Source organism: Lonchura striata, chromosome 19 (assembly GCF_050655825.1).
Source record: "Lonchura striata isolate lonStrDom1 chromosome 19, ASM5065582v1, whole genome shotgun sequence".
NCBI lineage: Eukaryota > Metazoa > Chordata > Aves > Passeriformes > Estrildidae > Lonchura > Lonchura striata.
In genome coordinates this window covers 5,399,358-5,420,115 of record NC_140721.1, presented here as the reverse complement: position 1 = coordinate 5,420,115, position 20,758 = coordinate 5,399,358, and the positions used below count along the sequence as shown (strand labels likewise).

The following is a 20,758-nucleotide window of genomic DNA, read 5'->3' as shown; positions in this document are numbered from 1 at the left end:
CCATATTTGCCCGGAGAGCAGCGAGCTGGTAGCTGCAGAGCCCCCCGGACCCATCGGCTGCCATCCGCCCCGCGCAGTCCCCGCCGCCGCCCCGCCCGTAGGACATGGACGATCGGGAGGACCTCGTCTATCAGGCCAAGTTGGCTGAGCAGGCTGAGCGCTACGATGGTGAGCGCGCTGGCTCCGGAGGCCGTGCACGGCCGAGGGGAGAGGGAGGGAGGGAGGGAGCGGCCACAAAATGGCGGCTGGGCGGGGGAGGGGGGCAGGGGCGGAGGAGGGGGCGCACACAAAATGGCGACGGGGAGCGCCCTGAGGGGCCGCTGGAAGCGGGGATGGGGGGCCCGGGCGAGGGGGTGTCTCGGGCCGGGGCGGGGCCCGGGGCGGGGGGCGGTGGCGGCAGGAGCCGGGAATAAAATGGCGGCCGCGAAGGGCGAGTCCTGGAGGGGGGGCAGGGGAGCCGCCCCCGCCTCGGGGGCTCCACAAAGAGACCCCGCTGTCCCTCACGGCGGTCCGGCCGGCCCCGGCCCCGCGCTGCCCCGGCCGGGCGGCGCCGGGCGAGGGCGGCTCGCCGCAGACAACGCCCATGCCGAGCGCTCCGGAGGGGGAGCCCGGCGCTCGGCCCCTCTCCGGCCGTGCTCCTGGGGGTCCCCGGGGACGGGGCTGCGCTTCTTTCTCTGCCTCTACCCCCGCTGGAGATCCTGCTGCCCATGGCAAACCCAGAGAGAGCGAGTTCTCACCCTGCAGGGAGCGAGTACATGATTCACTGCCTAAAGAAAACGCGTTCATTATGTGGTAGAAATTATTACAGGTAGTTTTACTTACCCAGCGTTTTCTTTTTATCCTTTTCCCACCCCTCTAAGTTTGTGTGCTATCCCTGATCATTTAATATCCGTGATGATTTAATATCTGGGGGAAAAGTGGTAGAGGGGAGGAACTGGCAACCCTGGGTGGTGTCTCTTGCCCCAAAAATGTCTGTCTTGCAACCTCTCCTTTTAAACATGGTTCCCCTGCATATAATAGAAAGGACCTTTAATTTTCTCGACTCTTCTGAGACTGTTACTTTGCCCTGAGAGCTGTGATTACTCATTTGAAGTGAAATAAATATATGTATATAGAATGTGTGAATGCAGTAACACCTCATTTAGAGAGGTAAGAAGACACTCCAAATGCTTTCTGTTCAAAAATTTTTGTAGACAACACGACCAAGTTCTCAACAAATGACACATTTTTACTGAGTTGTGCTTAAAAAACATCTGATGGCAAAAAACATCCGATGGCACCATTGCAGAACATCTGAAAAATACATGTTTTGGAGAGAAAAAGAGAAACTAAAACAAAAAGAAGGCCTAAATAAAACTCCATTCATTTAGAGCTCTGATGGGAAAATAGTTTAGAATTCATAGTACCACTAAAGGAAAGCAGTCAGGCAGTCTCTGCAATAACTGAAAGACTTGGAGAATGAAAATGCCTCCCAGAAACCAAGTATTGGGGTACCATAATTACCTTGGGCAGAGGGACACATGCATATTGCACAGAATGTGTGCAACTTCTGCTGAGGAGGGAAGGAAAGGTTCTCCACCTGGTATGAATGAGTCAGTGCCACTGAAAGTGTTGGCTTTGGTTTGAGTGGAAACCAAACATCCTGGAGGAATCATCATCCTTGGGAGCTCTTGAGGCATGACTGTCTTTCTGGGGTTTTCTGAAGTCAGCAGTAAATCACTTTGTTAGAAGGTAATAGGACTCTACCCTGTGGCACAGATCTGCAATGCAAACTTCCTGTCAGCTGATAAAAATTGATTGGGAAGGATTATTGCCTTGGTGCAGCGTTTCCCTGGGTTCTCCCAGTACCATGAATGTTGGCTAAACAAGCTGCCCAGAGCAAAATGTGGAAGACTTGTTGTGCTGTATTGTTTCTGAATGGGCATGATGCTTGTTACAACTTGAAGTTGTCTTGTTTAAATCAGTGCTGTGGGTTTTGGACTTCCAGAGGTTTTAAAAATCAGGTTGGGTCAACATAATTCTGCCAGCTGCTCTAAATGCATCTTCACTTCCCTCGTGTCCATGGCCTGGAAGAAAATGTACTGTAGATACTGTTTTGTCATTTAATTCTCTGTTCCTGTTCAGCTGAAACAATTAAAAATGATTGGCATAATTTGTTCTTGTTAATGTGAAATAATGCAGTTCTGCCAAGATCATAGCTGAGACTGCTGAATAATTCTGTGAACAAAGTGATTTGAGAAGCAATATGAGGAAAGAGTAAGGTAATCCTAATTTTGCTCCTCAGTTTGATCTTTGAGGTGCACAATTACAAGGCCAGAGTTATTGATGGGCACGTATAAAATGGGGTGATGGTAAGTACTGGCTGCAGATACATTGGAATACAAGTCCCTTGGGTAATTAAAATATGAGTTTGACAAGTTTGACAATTTTTTTTGTGTTTAACATTAGGGTAAGTGTAAATTTCTGTCCCATCTTTCTCCTGGAGACTGGAAGAGTGGTGGGTTGCTATTTATGTATGGCTCATGGCATTTATAGCAGCACTTATGGTGGGCATCCAACTGTGGCTTCTTTGGTGTTACTTGCCTGACCCACTTAGGGAATTTCTGAAGTCTTGGGAGCTGCATTTGTGAACGGTTGGGAATCTAGTCCAGTGTCTGTACTGTCCTCAGGATGGTGGCCCAGATTAAGAGGACAACTTTCTAGGTACTTTTGCAGTGTAAGTAGCACTTAAACCCTGATCTCCAGAGATATATTAAGAGATTTGGGTGTCTGACTATTGTCACAGATCTGCTTAGGCATGTTATGGCAAATTACAAAATGCCAGGAAGCTTCCTGGTGGTGCAGGAAGCTTGTTGAGAAATCTTAACTCACTGCTATTCCTCATTGGTAGAGTAATTTATAACTAAATGGACTCCTTCTTGGAAAACAATTGGAGTAAATGATATTGTGGAGGTCTTGATATCAAGAGGATGTAGAGAACTGTGGAGTGCTGCTGAATACTGAAACCAATTCCTCTTTGTGGAAACTGGGAACATACTTGTTTCAGGTGAGAAATGTGCTAAGACTCAAGGCAGTCTGTGAGCAGGTACTTCCAACAGCTGCTTTATACTGCAAGTCTTCAAGTACATTACCTGAGTGAGGTGGAATAGGTGGGGTTCCCCCCTCAGAACCAGAGAATAGGTCAAGGTACAGGTAAGGAAAACACCCAGCCCACCCAGCACACGTCTGCCTCCAGCACAGCAGGCTAACAGCTGCCTTCTTTGTCTTTAGAAATTGTCTGTCAGGGAAATGTCTTTATCAGGAAGGTAGGAACATGTACAGCAGTGGGTTCAGTTCAGGATTTGAACCCTTTTTAGTAAGATCTGTCTCTTAGTAACAGATCTTCAGCTTAGAGCCTAATGAGGAATCAATAAGTCATGAATTAGAGTTCAGCTTGCATATTTTGGTTTGCAGAGGATTGGTCTCTTTCAAGCAGATGTCAAGCACACTTCAGTTTTTTGGGTTCCTCTCCCTGTTCATGGTTACCACTTAGCCTGTTAAGGGTCTTACTGGTGTAGTGATGTGGGGTGTGACTGCTGTCTCTGAGCTAAACTGCAGACAGGGCTAAAGGAGTAAGACTGTACATTTTTTTGAAGTGGGAGTTGTACATACTGGGACATAAATTGACTTATAATTATGAGGAGTTGTGTGAGAGAGGGCCTTTGTCTGTAATGGCCTTCTTGAATTTCCTGAGGTACCAGGAGCAGACAAAGGAGACAGAATTCTACAATTGGATGGTGAGGTCCTCTGCAAGGAGCTAGAAGCTGAACTGGTTTCCAGTATTACAGGATTGTTCAGTAGCAGATCTCAGTCAAGGGGGGAGATTTATGATCAGGCCCAGGCTTAATATGCTTGCTTTCAGACTGAAATGTTTGTTAGAAATAGTGGGGAAATACTCTTGATTTAGAAAAGTAAATGTCCCCATCTTGAAGAGATTAGAGGAATGATTTAAAAATATTGTTGCAAGAATGACTTGTGGTAGACCATACAATTGATCATCAGAAAATCCCACTGTTGCTAAGGTAACTTGGCCCTAACTTGTGTTTCTTCAAGTGTGTAAAGGTACAGGACTGTTTATTGCAGAGTCATGCTGTCAGGTTTGGAAGGATTTTGACTGCACCAGCTGTTACAAACCTTACACGAGGAGTAGCAGTATAACCCTCTGCTTTGTCCACAGAATCATCATCGAGCCACTGTGCATGTTGGATATTATTCAATGTTTTTTTTCCTCCTCTGCCTGTTGGTTGTCTTGACTAGGAATCCACCTGTTAGGTTCTTTTATGCTCTGTTGTGTAAAAATTCCTTATATTGTGATAAGGAGTGCTTCTGATTTGTGCTTGAATTCTGGTCTGACCCTTAGAACCAGTTCAGTTTTTTAAATTAGAAGAAAGATTAATTATTTTTCCCAGTGAGTAGTTGTCTGAGCTGGTGACCTGAATGAGCCAGTTGAGAGGTCAGAGGGGTGTTGAGCTGAGAGGAGGGAATCAATAGGAATGGGTTCAGCCATCTCTGATGGCAAATACAGGATTCCCTAAGAGAACAGAAAAACGTTATGCAGGCAGTGAGATGGTGTGTTTGGAGGAGTTCTAATGGATGGAAAGAGAAGCTCAACTTCTACTTGGTTGGATTTGGAGCTCATCAGTGTAGTGAGTAGGGTGGTGCCCACTGATGCTAGGTGGAGGTCTGTAGCTGTGGGAAATGCAGTCTGTGGCATTAATCTGCACAGTTACATTCATCTCTTATTGAAGAAAACACTCTGGCTCCTATTTCTTCAGTCTTTCTCATGTTCATTCCTAGGAGTTTGCTGCTACTAAGTTAGTACTTATTAGCTTCTGTTTCTGTGGCTCACTCAGAAGTGTTAGCCTGCTTCCCAGCACATATCCCTTCTGATTCCACTGGTGGGCTTTCTCTGTTCTCAGCACTTGAGTCTCATATTCGTACCCTGTTTCCTGTCTTTCAGCCAAGTGTTTATCCATGTGAGGACTTTCCTTCCTCTCCCATGGCAGTTGAGTTCCTTAAAGAACCTTGGGTGAGGGACCTTGTCAAATGCCTTTGGGAAATCCAGGTAGACTATTCCAATTATGTCTTCCTTGTCCACGTGCTTCACTTGTTCAAAGCATTCCAGTAGATTTGTGAGGCATAATGGAAGGCCATGCTCTACACTGTAATGACCATGCATATACCCGTTTATTTTAGGGTTTTTAAAAATATAATTCCTATTAACTTGACCCCTAGTGAGTATTAGGTTCATGGTGTTGTAGGTCCCCTTGAGTGCCTGCTGGAACCCTTCTCAAATGAACAGGGTAAACCACTTTGTGTTAGCTGCTATTAAAGCCCTGACTGAGAGGGGTCAGGTACTTCAAGTTCCTTTGACTTGTTTCTGATCATCTTTTGTTCGTTGCAAGAATGAACAAATACAAGGCTAACACTTGTCCTGAGTCTACTGTTTATGGTGTGTGATGATCTGTGGTGGACACAAGGGAAGACTTGTTTTTCATGCTGTGTCTTCCAACCTCCTCACAGCTCACAGGATGCTCACTTGCAGTTTTTAGCTCCTGAAATGCTGAAGTAGGTACTGGGCAGCAGCTTAGAAACTTGAAGATCCTGGTTTGATTTATTGCCCGTAGATAAGGGCAGTAGAAAGGATTAAACTTAAAACACAACTTCTGTTTGCTGAAGTTCTGCTGCTAATAAATGGAGAATTAAGACAGTGCTTCTGCTGTTCTTCATTACATAGTATATAAGAATTCTACTTTTTGGGTTCTCTTAAGTTTCATTTTGGTTTCAGTATGATGACTGTTACATCATCTCAATTGCACCTTTGCTCAACAAGTTATTTTTCTGTTCTTATTTTAAGAAGCTTTCTCTCTTAAGTAGTTCCTCTTTTGGAAGGGAGGCCCCCAACTAAGTGATTTTCTAGCTCTTGTTTTTTCCTGTGGTAATATTGAAATTCTTACAGTTTATGCATATATGTGGAGGCAAGGGGGAGTTTTTCCCCCTTGAAGTGAGGTTGAGTTAGATCCTTTGTATTGTTTAAAAAAAAATCTGACCCTGTAGCATCCTGGTTAGTGAGACTCCGGCACTGAGCTAGAGGTTACAAACACTGTAAACTTCCCTTAGCAAGTTTTCCTTTGTGCATCAGCCTATGCTTAGGCCACATGGTTTCTATTACAAACTCAGATCTTGATTGAACTGCCAGGTGATGGCTATTCTTTTGGTAGGGTCTGCTGTTTGTTGTTTTGTGTGCTATATTGGGAAGGTTTTTAGTCTTCTCACTAAATTTACTGTGCATCACCCATTTCCTTACCTGGACATATTGTAGTTTCCTTTGCATTTTTTGGATTTCTAGAGTTTAAGAAGCAGCAGTTATCTAGATTTGTGTTCGTCTCCGGTCAAGAGGGAGTCAGCTGTGCCCTTTGTTCTGTGGCTTTGTCCCTAAGGATGCTTCTCAATCATTGTAAACTTCCCCATGACTTCTTAGCTTAGAGTAAGGCTTATTTTTTGTCTTTCACTTTAAATCCCAAGCCTTGCACCTTGCTGTTCCACAAACCTTTTGTAGATGGCCACCTCTGTCCCAGCCCTTTGTGCTTTCCAGGCTTTGCCTGTGTCCCTCCTGGTGGCTGGAGGTGACTCAGCAGGGTTTGCAATGGGGAGCCAGCATTTTAATCATAGTTGTAGACGATAGGAACCTAAAAAATGGCCTGGCCATCATCAGTTTTGTACAATCTTAGGCAGTTGTTTGAGTCTCAGCTTTTCCATAAGAATATGTAAACCTGATCAGACAGTGTCTGTGTGTTGTGGTGTTTCTTAACCAACAGCAGGTGCTTGGGGAAGGATCTAAATCTAGGACGAGCATGTCATTCTCCAGAATATTCCCCTCTCCCTCCAGAGTTTACATTTTTGGGATTTCCTGCTCTGGTGGTGGCATGATCTGACAGTAGCATAATAAGTGAAGCCACAATCACCTGAGAGGCTGGAATTTAACCACTTAAATACAGATTCTGTTGCTCTGCATCTGCATAACACTACTTTTTCCATAATGCATTGTAAGCATCTCTGGATTTTGTATGCAATGAGTTGTCATTCCTGCAGTAATCCTTCTTAATGAAATGTAATCTCAGACTTGTATTTTGTCTTGAATGGTCTCTGACTGAGCTTTCCACCTCCTTGTGGAAACTTCCAGACAGATAAAACTGCATTTAAAATGAAAAATAATTTGCTCTTTTGGCTGGTGTAGGTGTCTTTATTTTTGTTTTCTATTGGAGGAGATAAAGATAGGTTATCCCCTTGCTTTTGTACTGCCTGTGTTCTTAAGATTTTTCATCAGGGTTAGGTTTTCAGGGCTGGATTATGGCTTTACCATGGAAGATGCAGGTATAATATTTTGTGCATAATATTTTGTCTTGTTGAAATATCAGCCCAGCTTTTTGTATTTGTAAGTAAAATTGGGCTCTTTACTAAACTAGAAACCTTTTTATCCAACAGCTTTGTGGGTAGATTGATAAAGACTGATAAATGTTTTCTCTTTGGGTGGGACAGTTGTTTATGGGTGGGATGCTAATCTCTGGTTGTGTGGTTGCCTAGTGACAGGATCAAGATTTTGTAGAGGAGACCTTTCAGTTCCTGTTGTCAGTGTTGGGAGGTTGTGTACCCAGTGTGAGGGGTGCTGAAGCTGAGGGTTCTGTGCTTCAGAACAAGTGGAGGGACCTGAGGTGCTCCCCCACCTCCCAGCATCCTGTTCCCGGTGGCTGTCACTTGTCAGGGAGTCTATTTAACTTCCTAACAACTCGGTCATAAAAATGTTGGGGTGATAAGGGCTGTTTACTGATAAGGACTGGTTGTGAGCAGGTGTCTGTTCTCCTTTGGCTCCCTTGTTTCCGTGGCCGTGGCTCTGCTCTCCTTTGCCAACAAACTGAAGAGATGCCACAGGACTGAAACACTGACACAGGAGCTCCTTGTAGGGCAGGGTTTTGGGTTTGGCTTTGTACCAGCTATTGCTCAGCTAAATTGGGTTTAACCTCTCTTTCAAGGGCTTGTAGATCTTCAGACTGGTAATAGATAAAATCCTGCAGAAGCCAAGCAATTGATTAAACTGGTAATGATGTGTTTGCATGTACACTGTAAACAGCTACTCATTTACAGGGACCAGCAAGTTTTGTGTATTGTTTTTTATTTTAAATTTTCACACTAGGCAAATGTGCTTCTAAGGAAGAAGTAGTGAAGGAAGCCTGTAGAACAGTTGATAAAACATGCCCTTTTTGCCCCAGTTGTTGCAGTTTCCTGATACAGGGCAGAAGATCTTGGGAACTCTTGCTGTACATGTTCCTTAGCCACACTTCTGGACTAATTATTCCATGTATATCATTGTTATGTGTGATAACGCATGTGTCATGTGTGAATAGATTTCTGTTGTCTTCATTAAGAGGCAAGTTTTCTGTAAAAGTGTTGTGTATACCCAAGAGTATGACTGAAGTGCTGTGTATTTAATCCCAGTGGATAAAGCACAATAATAGAAACCCTTTAAAAAAAAAGGCAGCATCTTCTGTAACCTGTGGGTTGCTTCTCTGAAGGCAGTAAATATTAGGCTTAAAAACAAGACCTGCATTTTTTGCTGGAGCTTGACAAAGATACCTAGATCATGGAGACTGCAAGTCTCAATTCCTGATTGTCATTTTTTTCCACAAGAACTGTCAGGCTTCTTAATCTTGAGCTTAGCTCTGTTGTTTAATAAACTTCAAAATATGAGATGGCTTAATTTGCATAATTTAAAAAATTCACAGCTTTTAAGTAGATTTTTTTTTTTTTTGTATTAATGGGATGGTAGGGTCATCCTTCAGGAAATGAATCTCAGTACCTGCTTTATTTAAGTAGCAAATTGTAGCTATATTATATTGCCTGTAACTTAGCTGTCATCCATTACTTAATCATATTTATGTTAATATTAATTGTGTGAACATGGAATGTTCTAGGGCAGCTCTCAGATTCTTCAGCAAAAGCAGCTCACCATTTTGCAATTGCAGGATGGTGTTTTCAACAAGTTTATCAAATCCTTGGTGGATTTTTTTGTTAGATTCTGTGATTTGGAGAAGCAAAATCTGCTGATAAAAATAGAGCCACCATAAAATTTTCTCCTCCACATATGGAGACCTGTTGGAGACTGATAACACTGTTCTGACAGGGAGCCTACAGTCTGCATTGCTGCAGTAGCTTATGCCTGTTAAGGTTGTGATTTTGACATCTGAGGGCAAAAAATTATAGTTAAGCTTCATTTGTGTATATAACACTGTTCTTCTAATGTGTCTTGAACAATTCCAGTGTGGTTAGGTAATGAAAGGGTCATAACCTTCCTTAAGTGATTCATTCTTTGCTTCCATTGGAATGTAGGAAAGCTCCTTTTGGTTTTGGTATTGATTGTTTTAACCTCAGGTTTAAAAATACTTTTCAACAGGTTTAAAATACAAATATATATTCGTATTTTGTGTGCTACTTTTTAGTGTTAATGGCTGCTTGGCATAGGTACATACGGTTGCTGTGGGTACACTCAGGTTGACTTCTTTATTACCACTTCAAGCACCAAATTTTTCTTTTGGAGGTTCATCTTGCAGCTTTGACTCACTTTTCTAATAACAGTACTTGTACATCTCTACGTGTATTCAAATATGGATTTTATATTTTTGTTAATTAGCACATTACACTGTATTCCAGTTGACAAATTGGTGGAGCATCCTGTAATTGCTCAAATTTATTCTGATTATGCCAACATCCAGATCACATTTGCTCATCTTTTCTCACTGCTTTCTGCTCTTTCCAAAGCACTCTGGAGAACACACACTCCTGTAGGATTGTGCTGATAACTGTTATTAATTTCTGGAACCGTTGTAAAATGCGAGATGATTATTAGATACTTCCTTTGTGTATGTGCTGGTCGATTGTTTGGAACACTCCAGGGTAAAAGTGAGGAGTAGTTGGATTAAAGGAGGAGCGAGTCTAATTAATTTCTGAAGTTCTCATTAATGTATAGCTTGTACTGAGTGATTTGAAAGATGCTTCAGGTGTGAGAATAATTGCATGACCTTTTCCTCCTAGAAATGGTTGAATCAATGAAGAAGGTGGCTGGAATGGATGTGGAGTTGACAGTGGAAGAAAGAAACCTGCTTTCTGTTGCATATAAAAATGTGATTGGAGCCAGGAGAGCTTCCTGGAGAATAATCAGCAGCATTGAACAGAAAGAAGAAAACAAAGGTGGAGAAGACAAATTAAAAATGATTCGGGAATATCGGCAAATGGTAAGATGGAGTTGATCTTAGAGCAAAATATCACTTAGTTCTGGTCCCCTTGCCATAAACTGCCCTGGTGGTCCTGTACTGTGCTGACCTGGAATGGTGTGGCAACTTTGGAAGGCTGGAGCTTGTTCCTTATCTGGAGAATAAATCTCTTGGTGAAGGGGAGAGCTGTGGTGTTGCTGTGTAAACGCTCAGAAGGGCAGCAGGCTCAGGGGAGGGAGGGCTTTTCCCTCACTGCATCAGCAGCTCTGCCAAGCATTTGAACTGCACTGGCACTTCCCTGCTTACTCAGGTGTGAGGCTCCACCTGCTCAGGGGGCCTCATTCCTTCCCCTCCAACCTCACTGACCCCAAGAAACTTCTTCTTTTATTAATCCTGTCAAAGGAGGTGTTTGGCTGTTAGACTTCCACTTCCTATAAAAGTTGATTTGGATCATACAGTGACACTTTCTGTGATTCCAGTTTTCTGTCCTAGAGAATTCAAAACATTAACACTTGAAATGTCCATGAGGAATGTTCTTCAGTGCTCGTCTTGACTCCTTGTCTTCTGTCACTCCTGTTCCTGGGGATGTCTTCGTCATCCCATCTGTGGAACTTGTGTGTGTAGCAACCCCCAGGGCCTTGCTGTTTTCTCTCTCTGGAGAGAGAGGGAAAAATTGATCCACATAACTTCATGCTGACTTAGTCAGTGTGTGCAGCTTTACCTAAAATGGAGAACTTGCAGCAAGCTCTGACTTCCAATGGTAAGGGCTAATGAAACCTCCAGCTCTTAGTGAGCTGGTGTTCCCTCTGCCCTAAATGATGGTTTAGCATGGAGCAGGCATGCTCCCATACTATTTAAATCCCACACATTTCTGCAGAGACTTCATCTCCATTATCTGAGGACAAGTGCCTCCACATGGTTCACATCTTCACTTCCAGAGAAACAGTGGAGTCTTATATCACCTGGCACTGATTCATATACCAGCAATGGGAATGATCTTGGCTTGGAAATCTTCTCCCAGGAATGGCTCTGGACTACTTTCTGTTGACTCACAGGGTTTCTGTTGCTCCATGGAATTGTTAAAGTTGTGGGTTTCTAATTTTATGCTGGCATGCTGATGGGATGAGACTCTGCCAGTTACATACAGTCCCAAATAACCTTTTCTTGATGGGTATCTACAATCTCCTAAAAGAACATAGAAAACAAGACAACAGCTATCCAGTGATTAAATTTGTTTTATATTGTGTGTTTCCAGATTCTTTTGCACAGGGTTTTGTAGGTGGTTATCATCTTCTGCCAAAGATCCTTTAATGATGAAAAGACTTTTCTCCTGGTTTTGAAAGGACTCTAGAAATAGCCTTTATTCTGCATCTCTTTTTGTAAAGGATTTGTGCCATTCTGGATGGACTGGGGTGCAAGAAGTACAAGTTTGTAGCGCTTGTTGTACTTGAGGTGTCTGAAGAGAGGCCATGTGAAGTCAATGTCATGCCAGCAGGGTATTGAGCTGTGAAATCCTCAGAGGGAGCAGCTCTTACAGCTGCATGGGGAGGAGCAGTGCACTGAACTCTGTCACTGGTTCCACACTGGAGGAAGGGTGGCTGTGTCTGCCCAGTTCCACAGGGAGTTCTACAAGAGGTTCCTGAGCATCATCTCTAGCTGAAAGCCAGATCCTGTTGGTAGCTGCTGGGAGACTTAATATGGGTTGGCATCTGCTCCGAGTGTGTGAATGGGTTTGGCAGGATGGCCTGGGAGCAGGAAGAGCCTGAGGAGCATGGCACAGGTTTGGATGCTGCTGCTCCCTGTCACTGCTGAACAGTGGCACTCCTGTCCTGTTGTGCTCAGTGCTTCTCTGAAGAAACAGCTTCCAGCAGAATTGTCACTGTGATTCCCTTGTCAACAAATTCTGCCTATTGTAGCATTTTCCAGAGTGAGTTGGGTGTTGGGGAAACCTTTTTCAGACTTGAAAGGCTCTGAAGAAGGGAAAAAATCCCCAACCAACCAAACCTTCCCCCAACCCCTGAACCATGTCTGTGAACCAGCAAGGCCAAGTTTAAAGTGCTGGGGAGTTAGAGAGAGCCAGCCTCTCTAAAAGACACATCTCATCTACCAGAAGCAGCTGTGATCTTGCTCAGCTGTAGAGTGCTGCTGCAGTAGGAATTGAAATCTGTAGTGGTTTTTGTGAAAGAATTCTTTGTTGGGTTTGGTGTATGTCAGTATTTACTGTAATTCGGCTCATGGCTCACGTTGGGAGATTTTTGAGCTGGTGGCCAGCATGACTTGGGGCAGAGCTCGAGGGATGGTGGTGTTGGGAGGGCTGGGCTGGGCTGGCCTTGTCTCAGGTGTGCACTGGGCAGTAGTGAGAGATAAGACACCAGACTGTGCCTCTTCCCAAACCACGTCAGCTGAGTGGAGCCAAACACATCCACAGCCATGAGGGAAAATGCCACTTAGGTGCTTCCATTGTAGACAGGCTGCTCTCCTGGCTCCTGTGGCCATTTGGATACACAAAAGCCCCATAATTTCTCATCTGGCTGCGTCTGTCATGAGAGCACATTGAGGCTGGTGCTCTTCATCCTTGAGAGGCTGCAGTGGGGTGTGGCTGCACACAGTGCAGTTCCCTGGCAGCTAAACCAGATCCATTCCCACACCACAGCACAGGTATTGACCTTCCCCTTCCTGCTCTGGAGATGTGGCACATGGAATGTGTGTTTCCAGTGCTCTGACTTCCAACCTGGGCTGGATTTTGGGGCAGCTGCCAGGCTCTGCTCCACCCCCCCTTCTTAGAGAGTGCTCACTGAGCCACTCTGGAACAAATCCTTTTTGTACAAGAGCTTTTAGTTTTGTTGTGGGTTTTTTGTTTATTTGTTTTACTCTTAATCACCTTGATTTATATTAAATCTTTAAACTAAGCTTGCTCAGGACATTTCCATTGCCCTGGACAGCAGCTGATCTCTGATAACTGTGACTGATCCTTTAAGCAAAGCTGGAAAAGGTCTGTCTGAGATGAAATAGAAGTTTGTACATGTATGGTTATTTAACTAAAGAGGATTAGAAACTGATTTAATTCTTTGCAGTTTTGCTGAAGATCTCTCTGCAAAAGAAGTCATTGAAAAAGAGGATCAAGAGGAAAGAAGTTTGCAGGAACTGACTGCTGGCCAAAGGTTTTATAGCTTTTGTAGCCCAAGAATATATGAATTAGATTCTTCTCAAGTGACCATATTTCAGCACCTTTCTTAAGCATTTGTCACATAATTAAGTACAGCATCTTATTCTCCCTGTGAATGTCAGGGCATTCTGACATTTATACATGAAATTCGCTGACAGTTAATTTACCTAAAGGAACTTTTGAAAATCTGTTATTTGTTACTAGTCAATATGTGTGTATATGTGCCAGTTTATTATTTATTTTGGATCTGTAATTTGAACAGTTTTTGGGTATAACTGCTGTGGTTGCAAACCCAGATAGTTTGGGGGCTGTGTTGTGATAAAAGGATTCCATGGCAAGGAAAATGCCTAAAGGAAGAAGGAAAGCAAATGCTTGGGTGGGAGGCTAGGAAGGGATGATGGACTGAGTGGGGCTGCTCCTGTGATCCAAGACTTGCAGTTCCTGGTAGTTTTGTTAATGCATTTGTTTGAAATCTCTCCTTTAAATTAAATTAACTTGAGCCAGAGTTCTCTTCAGCTGTAGCTGTGAAAGTTCCTGTGAAACCAACCACTCCTACTGGACTGATCCAGGGGGCTCAGAGCCCATCTGGTTTGGGCAATGTCAGAGGAGGAGCTTTTTCAGCTGGTTTGGTGTTTTGTTTAGTTTTGTTTTTTTTTTTTTTTTTCAGCTTTTCTGGGTGTGTTCAGTTTCTTTGCTTGCAGGTGTGAAACTCTGTGGTAAACCCTGACCTCATAGACCTTGCTTTATGTTTGGAACTGGAGAAAATGAAGGGTCATGTAACTGTTTTCAGTTTAGATTATTCAAATTCAGTATCTGTTTATAAATAAGGCTTTATATACAGTATTTTTGGCCGCAGATTTCACTGTCAGTGTTGATAATTTCTGTTTTTTTTGCTGAGTTACTGCACTTTGTGTTTTCCACCTGCTTCTGGAGCTTGTTTTTGTCTTGTACCTGACTTTTGTTTGTGTGGCACATCTTGATTCTGTTCTGATACTCCCATGATTTTTGTCTTAAGGTTCTATTTCCAGAGCTTTGCTTCCAAGGACTTGCCAGAACCTGTTGTGAGGGTGCCATTTAACTCTGGGGTATAATGGAGTTGAGCTGATTTGTGTTAATTACCTTCAAATTGTCCCCTTTGCTGTTGCCACTTTTAGGGCAGCCTTCTGGGATCAAAAATGGGAGGAAATGAGTTGTGCAAGCCTTGCAGTAAGGAATTACATCCTGAGACACAGTTAATGTCTTGCTAGACATGTGTCTAGCAAGATGTCTTCAGAGGAGTTTACAGTTCCACTGTTCAGTTCCACATTTCATCATCCATCAGTCCCTGCCTCTTGTGTGTGCCAGCTAAATGTGCAGAACTGTTTTGCTAATGCACCTGTGGAGCAGCTGCATTTTATTTATTTTTCTTCTGTCTTAACCCTCTTTGGAATTTCATGATGTTACCTGTTTGGTACTTGTGAAAGCTTTTAGCCTTAGTGCTCACCTTGCCCTTGCTTCTAATTTTTTGTTGTATTTTTATTTTTCTCTGCTAGGTTGAGACTGAACTGAAGTTAATCTGTTGTGACATTCTGGATGTACTGGACAAACACCTCATTCCAGCAGCTAACACTGGCGAGTCCAAGGTTTTCTATTACAAAATGTAAGTACCTTCCTAAGAGGAAAGGCCTGAAATAGAGACAGGAGTTAAGTAGCTGTAATGAGAACTTAAAATACACTGTTGTGCAGCTCTTAGATGTAAGAAACAACACTTTTAATTGAGTTGCTGTTGTAGAAATCACATCCCTGCTTGGGTTTTTTTATTTTGCATGACCTGAACACTTGTAAAGAGAAGAAAAGAAGGTGTATCCTACAGTGATGGTTTATAATTCCCTCAGCTCCTGGTGCTGTGTTGTGTAGACAGTAACTGAGCAGCAGAGTATGTGAATATCTAAACTCACTTTAATTTTAGCTGTTAATTTAATGGCTGGTGGGCAAACGAGGATTACTGACTTCCTGCTGTTTCTGTTCTCAGGAAGGGGGACTACCATAGGTATCTGGCTGAGTTTGCCACAGGAAATGACAGGAAGGAGGCTGCAGAGAACAGCTTGGTGGCTTACAAAGCTGCTAGTGATATTGCAATGACAGAACTCCCACCAACACATCCCATCCGCTTAGGACTTGCGCTCAACTTCTCTGTATTCTACTATGAAATTCTTAATTCTCCTGATCGTGCCTGCAGGTAGGTGGAGACTGGCAGAGTGGGAATATAGCATTGTTGTGTGAATACCAGACAAGCCAGAATTGTTGCTCCTTAGGTAACTGCTTTTCCTGCTTTCTTCCTGCTGATGTTTGCTCTGGTTGATGTCAGTTCACTGGGAAGATTTTCAGCATCACCATTTTTTTTGGAGTCCAGAGCCACGTGGTTGTGTGGGAGTAATGGTGTATGAGAGACACAACGGTGATCATCTTGAATTGATCACCTAATGGCAGTTCAGCAGCTTGCCAGGTTAACTGTGCATACCCTTAAACTGCCCAAGGTGTGAGGTGATTTAACTGGTCTTGCACAAGCTGGAAGAGGTGCTGACACTGATTTTTGGGACGTGTGAGCTTGTACAGAGTGATTGAAGCAAATACCATTTATCTTTTGTCACTGCAGGTTACTCTTAAGTTTCTAGCAGCCCTTAATCAAGATGTTGAAATGTTTAATAAAACCAATATAGATTAAAATGCTTAAAGCACAAAGTGACTGGTGTTAATTTGTGCTTCTGTGTTCAGCAGTATTTGTTAAATCTTTGTTGTGTCATTGCAGGTTGGCAAAAGCAGCTTTTGATGATGCTATTGCAGAACTGGATACACTGAGTGAAGAAAGCTATAAGGACTCTACACTTATCATGCAGTTGTTACGTGATAACCTGACACTATGGACTTCAGACATGCAGGGTGATGGTAAGTGAGTCCTGCTGGAGCAGCTCATCCTGACCCAGGGAGCAGAGCATGGAAATGGAGAGGCTTTGATGGTTTACTTCTATCTCTCCTCATAATGACCCTCCTGTCCTACCTTAACCCTGGATCAGGTGATAGGGGTGACACTGGAGTCTTTTGAACTCTCGCTTGAAGGAAGAGGTGTGGAATTAGCAACACTTGGTTATTTTTCCCTCTCCACGTGGCAGCTGTGATAACTGTAAAAGCAGTGACTGTCAGGTTATCATTTATTTAATCTTTTTTTTCTTTCTGCTTGTTGTGCTCATCTCTGGCTGTCATTCCTCCAGTGCAGGAGGAAATACTGCAAATGTGTTGGTTCTCCATTCCAGGTCACTCCATATTCTCATTGCCAGAGCAAATGCCAAGTGTGTCCCCTGGTAGTACCAGAGGGTGGGACATGGATTGCTTGTGTTCACTAGCAAAGGATAGCATAAATTTTTGAAGTGGTTTTGACACACTGAATGGACTTTCCCAACACTTAAACTTTCACATTCAATGCTTAGTATAAATTACTCATTTTAGGGTTTCTCTCTTGGAAAGACAAGTGAAAAGAGCTGACTTCTTTACTTTTAACTTGGAGGGGAAGAAATAAGTTGTGTTAAGATTATTTTGGGTACCTACAAATGCCCAGAACTTGAGAAACCACACTACTGAATTTCACATAAATATGTGAGTGTCCCAGATTTTTGGTAAGCTTTTCTTTCAATGCCATTCAGCATTCCTGAGGGTACTTCACTGGTGGTGTGTCCATTTGAAAGCAAATGCAGAATCTTTTAACTTTTTCCCAATTTCCTGTTTTTATGTAGGGTGATGGGTTTGTTTTGAAGTGCTGTTACTCCATAGCTTCTCACTCTGCTCTTTGGGCTCCTAAGACTGGGAATGCTGTAAATGTGTGGGGTCTTGGCTCCTGCTTTATTCCACATCCCAGTGTTTATGGCTCTTGCAGCTCCCTTTTTAAGGATTGTGTCCTGGTGCAGGATGGACCCTGGATGGATCTGTAGATTTTTCTCCAAACATGGCAGGTGTTGAATGCCTTCCTTGCCATGGGTAGGCATTGGAGAAGAGAAATGTATTTCAAATTCCCTCAATTTAGATACAACCTTTACTTTTTTTACCAGGTCCAAATACCCTGGTAGTCTGTGGAAGCCATTTTAGTGGAGTAAAGAGGTTGGATCAGTGTAGGATAGTACAGTGTCTTACAAAAATTCCTGATTTGTCCATAGCAGCTGTCTCTCGTGGATCTTGGATATTACAGAAGTTCCACAGGATTATTTTCAGGCTCTTTAGATTTATGAAAAAGAAATAGAGATCCAAATTCCGTGCTCCACAGCATGGAAAAAGAGATATTTTTGTTCTTCCTGAAGTAGTTCAGGTTGTCCTGGTTACTGGTGCCAGAAAGATAATGATGACAGAATTGAAAATACTGTAGGACTGCTTAAAATCGTGGTGGAATTCTTCAGATCCACAAAAGCAATTATGTAGAATGTTTAGACACAGGTGCAAAGTAAAGTTTTCTCATACTTTGCTATGAGTGCATTTCCAGCTGATGCTTCCAGAGCTCCATGTTCCCAAATGAGCAGAGCCTTTGAACAGTAAATCAGCAGTGGCACAATTGGCAGTTTCCAGGGGGTGGGAGAGGCTTGGAAAGGGCTCGTTCTTTGGCATTGGGCTTTTCCCTGTTTCCATTTCAGCTGTGTAGGGATGTAAAGGAGGCATGACCCAGCTGCTGCACTCCCATCCCAACCCCTGTAGCTTTCCCGTGGCCCAGATGAGTGTTGAGTTTATTTCCACACTTGCAATGTCATCTCCATATGATTCCTGTTCTCCCCTTCTTTCCTGCTGTATAGATTCCTAAAGGAAAGTCCAACTGTTCATTTCCTAAAATCTCTACTTTGTAAGTCTCTTGTCATGGCTCACTGGAGTTTTCAGTGTCAGTTTTCCTGTCACTAACAGTGCCTGCCTCTGTCACCTGCTGCTGACAAACGCTTGTGTCCCTGCTGCCACTCCTGTGGCACCTGTCCCCTTCCCAGGGATTATGTGCTTGACTAGGATCCAGAGTAACTCACATGTTTGGGAATTGAACTGCAGACCGGGATGGATAGAAGAATATTTGGGCATGGGAAGTACTTCACAGTGGCCTGGTAGAGGAGTATTTGCTCAAGTGTGTTGGTTAGAGCATGCTCAGATCTTCTAATTTGGGTTAAAGCCTCCACTTTCCTCTTTTAAATGAACTGATACTGAATTCTATCCATAAACTTTATTATTGTTGAATGTCTTGTGTTCCTAGGCCCCTCTTCCAAAATCTACTTCCTTTTGTACTGGTGGTAGTCCTGAATCTGGACATGCTCTGAGCAAACATTGCTGGAAGTTACCGGTTTATTTACCAGGGTTTTATTGCAAATTACATTTTTAATTACTGGTTTGTGTTTATTGCCCCTAAGAGAGTCCCATCTTATGTGGTTACAGATAATTGTAAACATTTTTTCAGCCTTCCTTACCAATTAAGTGACTTGTGCATGTGTGATGGTACCAGCTGAGGTACCTGGAACTTGCCCAGTTGCAGCAGAATTTTGGTGAAGCCCTGCAGAAGGTGTTGCATGGAGCTCCCCGGGGCAGCTGGAGTGTAACCAAACTGCAGGACAGCCCCATTCCACTGCATGGCACAGCCTGGTTGAACCAGAGACATTAATTTCCACAAGATGCTTTTCTTTAATAACCTTAAACCCAGGGTGTCTTGTCAGGTTGGACACACCGTAGGGTGTTTTTCATAGCTTTGGTACTTCCTCCTGTCAGTGTAACTGTGTAAAATGGCCTGAAGTACTTTGCTGTTGAGACTTGAGTGGGCTTGGTCAGAAAAAGAGAGATGAGGGTTTGGAGAAGGGATTTCCAGAGCCAAGGATGTTGATCCACAGCTCTTGCCATGGTTTCTGCCTGGGCTCTCCAGCCCTTGCTCAGCAGGACTGCTCACCTGTGTGGTGTCAGTCTTCAGGGCTGGGTTTGTTTGTCCTCACATGTTCTAATGGCCTGGCTGCAGTTGTGTGTGAGGGTGCAGGTGATTCCAAGGCTTCATTTCCATGGGAACGCTTCAGTCTGGAGCCGGCAGTGTGGAGTGGGAGAGTGAGCGTGTATTGCATGAAAATATTAATCTCGAGGTGCTTGTAAAGCTGTTCTGCAGCTCTGAGTTTTAAATTGTAACATTTTCCTTCCTTCTTCCCACTTCCACAGGTGAAGAACAGAATAAAGAAGCGTTGCAGGATGTGGAAGATGAAAACCAGTGAGACACAAAGGCCAACAAGAGAACCCATCTCTGACCACCCTCCCCCTTCCCCACAAAAACCCTCAGTGTCACTCTGAGAACCACCAAATCTGACTTTTACATTGGGTCTCAGAATTTAGGTTCCTGCCCTGTTGGGTTTCTTTATTTTTATTTTTTTTACACAGTTTAAAAGTTCTTAAAGGCAAGAGTGAATTTCTGTGGATTTTACTGGTGCCAGCTTTTAGGTTCTTTAAGACACTAACAGGACTGCGTAAAGGCTCTTTCAGCATTACTGTATTGTCTCTGCCAGCTGTGGTGACATTGCCATCAGCCCTGGATGTGACACCTGAAGGCCGTGTAGGGAGAGATTGGTCCTGGCCAGGTAGTGCTCATGTGGTGGCATCTTTCTTTTTTTTATAACTGTTTAAACTGAATTTTATACCAATGTTTCAACTTAATTGGGTGTTTAGCTTGAAGTTGCGAGGTTGCATTTGGGACATTTATTGTAGTGGTTTTACTGTATAAAAACAAAAAGTTTCCAAACTGCTGAAATGTTGCTGAAAATCATGGTGCTGGTAACAGTTCAACAATCCGTGGCTGCTCATTCTTGCCTGTTCTTTACTTTCCCTCCAAGCAGGTTAGCGTTGAAGGTGGCATTGATAAGCCTGCATGCGTGTTCAATATTTTTTCTTTTCTCCCTCCCCTCTCCCCATCTCCCTTCGCTCGCTCAACCTCTTTTGTTCAGTATGTGTAACTTGAAGCTAATTTGTACTACTGGATATCTGACTGGAGCCACAGATACAGAATCTGTATTGTTCTTACTGAAACACAGCATGGAATTAACATTAAACTTAAATAAAACAAACCTAAATTAAAAATGCCAACCATCACTATGAATTTCTTTTAGAAGAATAACTTTCCTTTGTTGCTTGTACTAGGAACAGTTGGAGGGGGAGAGAGCAGCAGGAGCAGCCTTGTTCTTCAGACAGGAGCTAAGGAAGATTTGGTCTGAGCGTGAGTTGTGCTGCTGGGAGCAGCCCTATTATCCAGTCTTTCCCTATATAAATCCCT

The 20,758-nt window shown here is 43.3% G+C and overlaps 1 protein-coding gene across 2 annotated transcripts; it reads left to right on the top strand.

Annotated features, from left to right (window-relative positions):
- The first annotated feature begins 2 nt into the window (after positions 1-2).
- On the top strand, positions 3-20,571 carry YWHAE (tyrosine 3-monooxygenase/tryptophan 5-monooxygenase activation protein epsilon). Of its 2 annotated transcripts, XM_085557421.1 has the most exons (7): positions 3-168; positions 10,126-10,325; positions 15,003-15,109; positions 15,482-15,688; positions 16,259-16,395; positions 18,279-18,325; positions 19,657-20,571. In XM_085557421.1, the coding sequence occupies exons 1-6, from the start codon at positions 105-107 to the stop codon at positions 18,284-18,286; spliced, it is 723 nt and encodes a 240-aa protein (XP_085413547.1). In that variant the 5' UTR covers positions 3-104; the 3' UTR covers positions 18,287-18,325; positions 19,657-20,571. The 2 variants fall into 2 exon arrangements, with proteins under 2 accessions (XP_085413547.1, XP_021406680.1); XM_021551005.3 differs by lacking the exon at positions 18,279-18,325.
- Positions 20,572-20,758: the final 187 nt, after the last annotated feature.

Excerpts from the sequence above, each read along its gene's own strand:
- YWHAE (XM_021551005.3), top strand. The coding sequence starts at position 105 with ATGGACGATCGGGAGGACCTCGTCTATCAGGCCAAGTTGGCTGAGCAG. Across the intron at positions 169-10,125 it reads GCAGGCTGAGCGCTACGATG|AAATGGTTGAATCAATGAAG; the intron begins GTGAGCGCGCTG and ends TTTTCCTCCTAG. Across the intron at positions 15,689-16,258 it reads TCTCCTGATCGTGCCTGCAG|GTTGGCAAAAGCAGCTTTTG; the intron begins GTAGGTGGAGAC and ends GTGTCATTGCAG.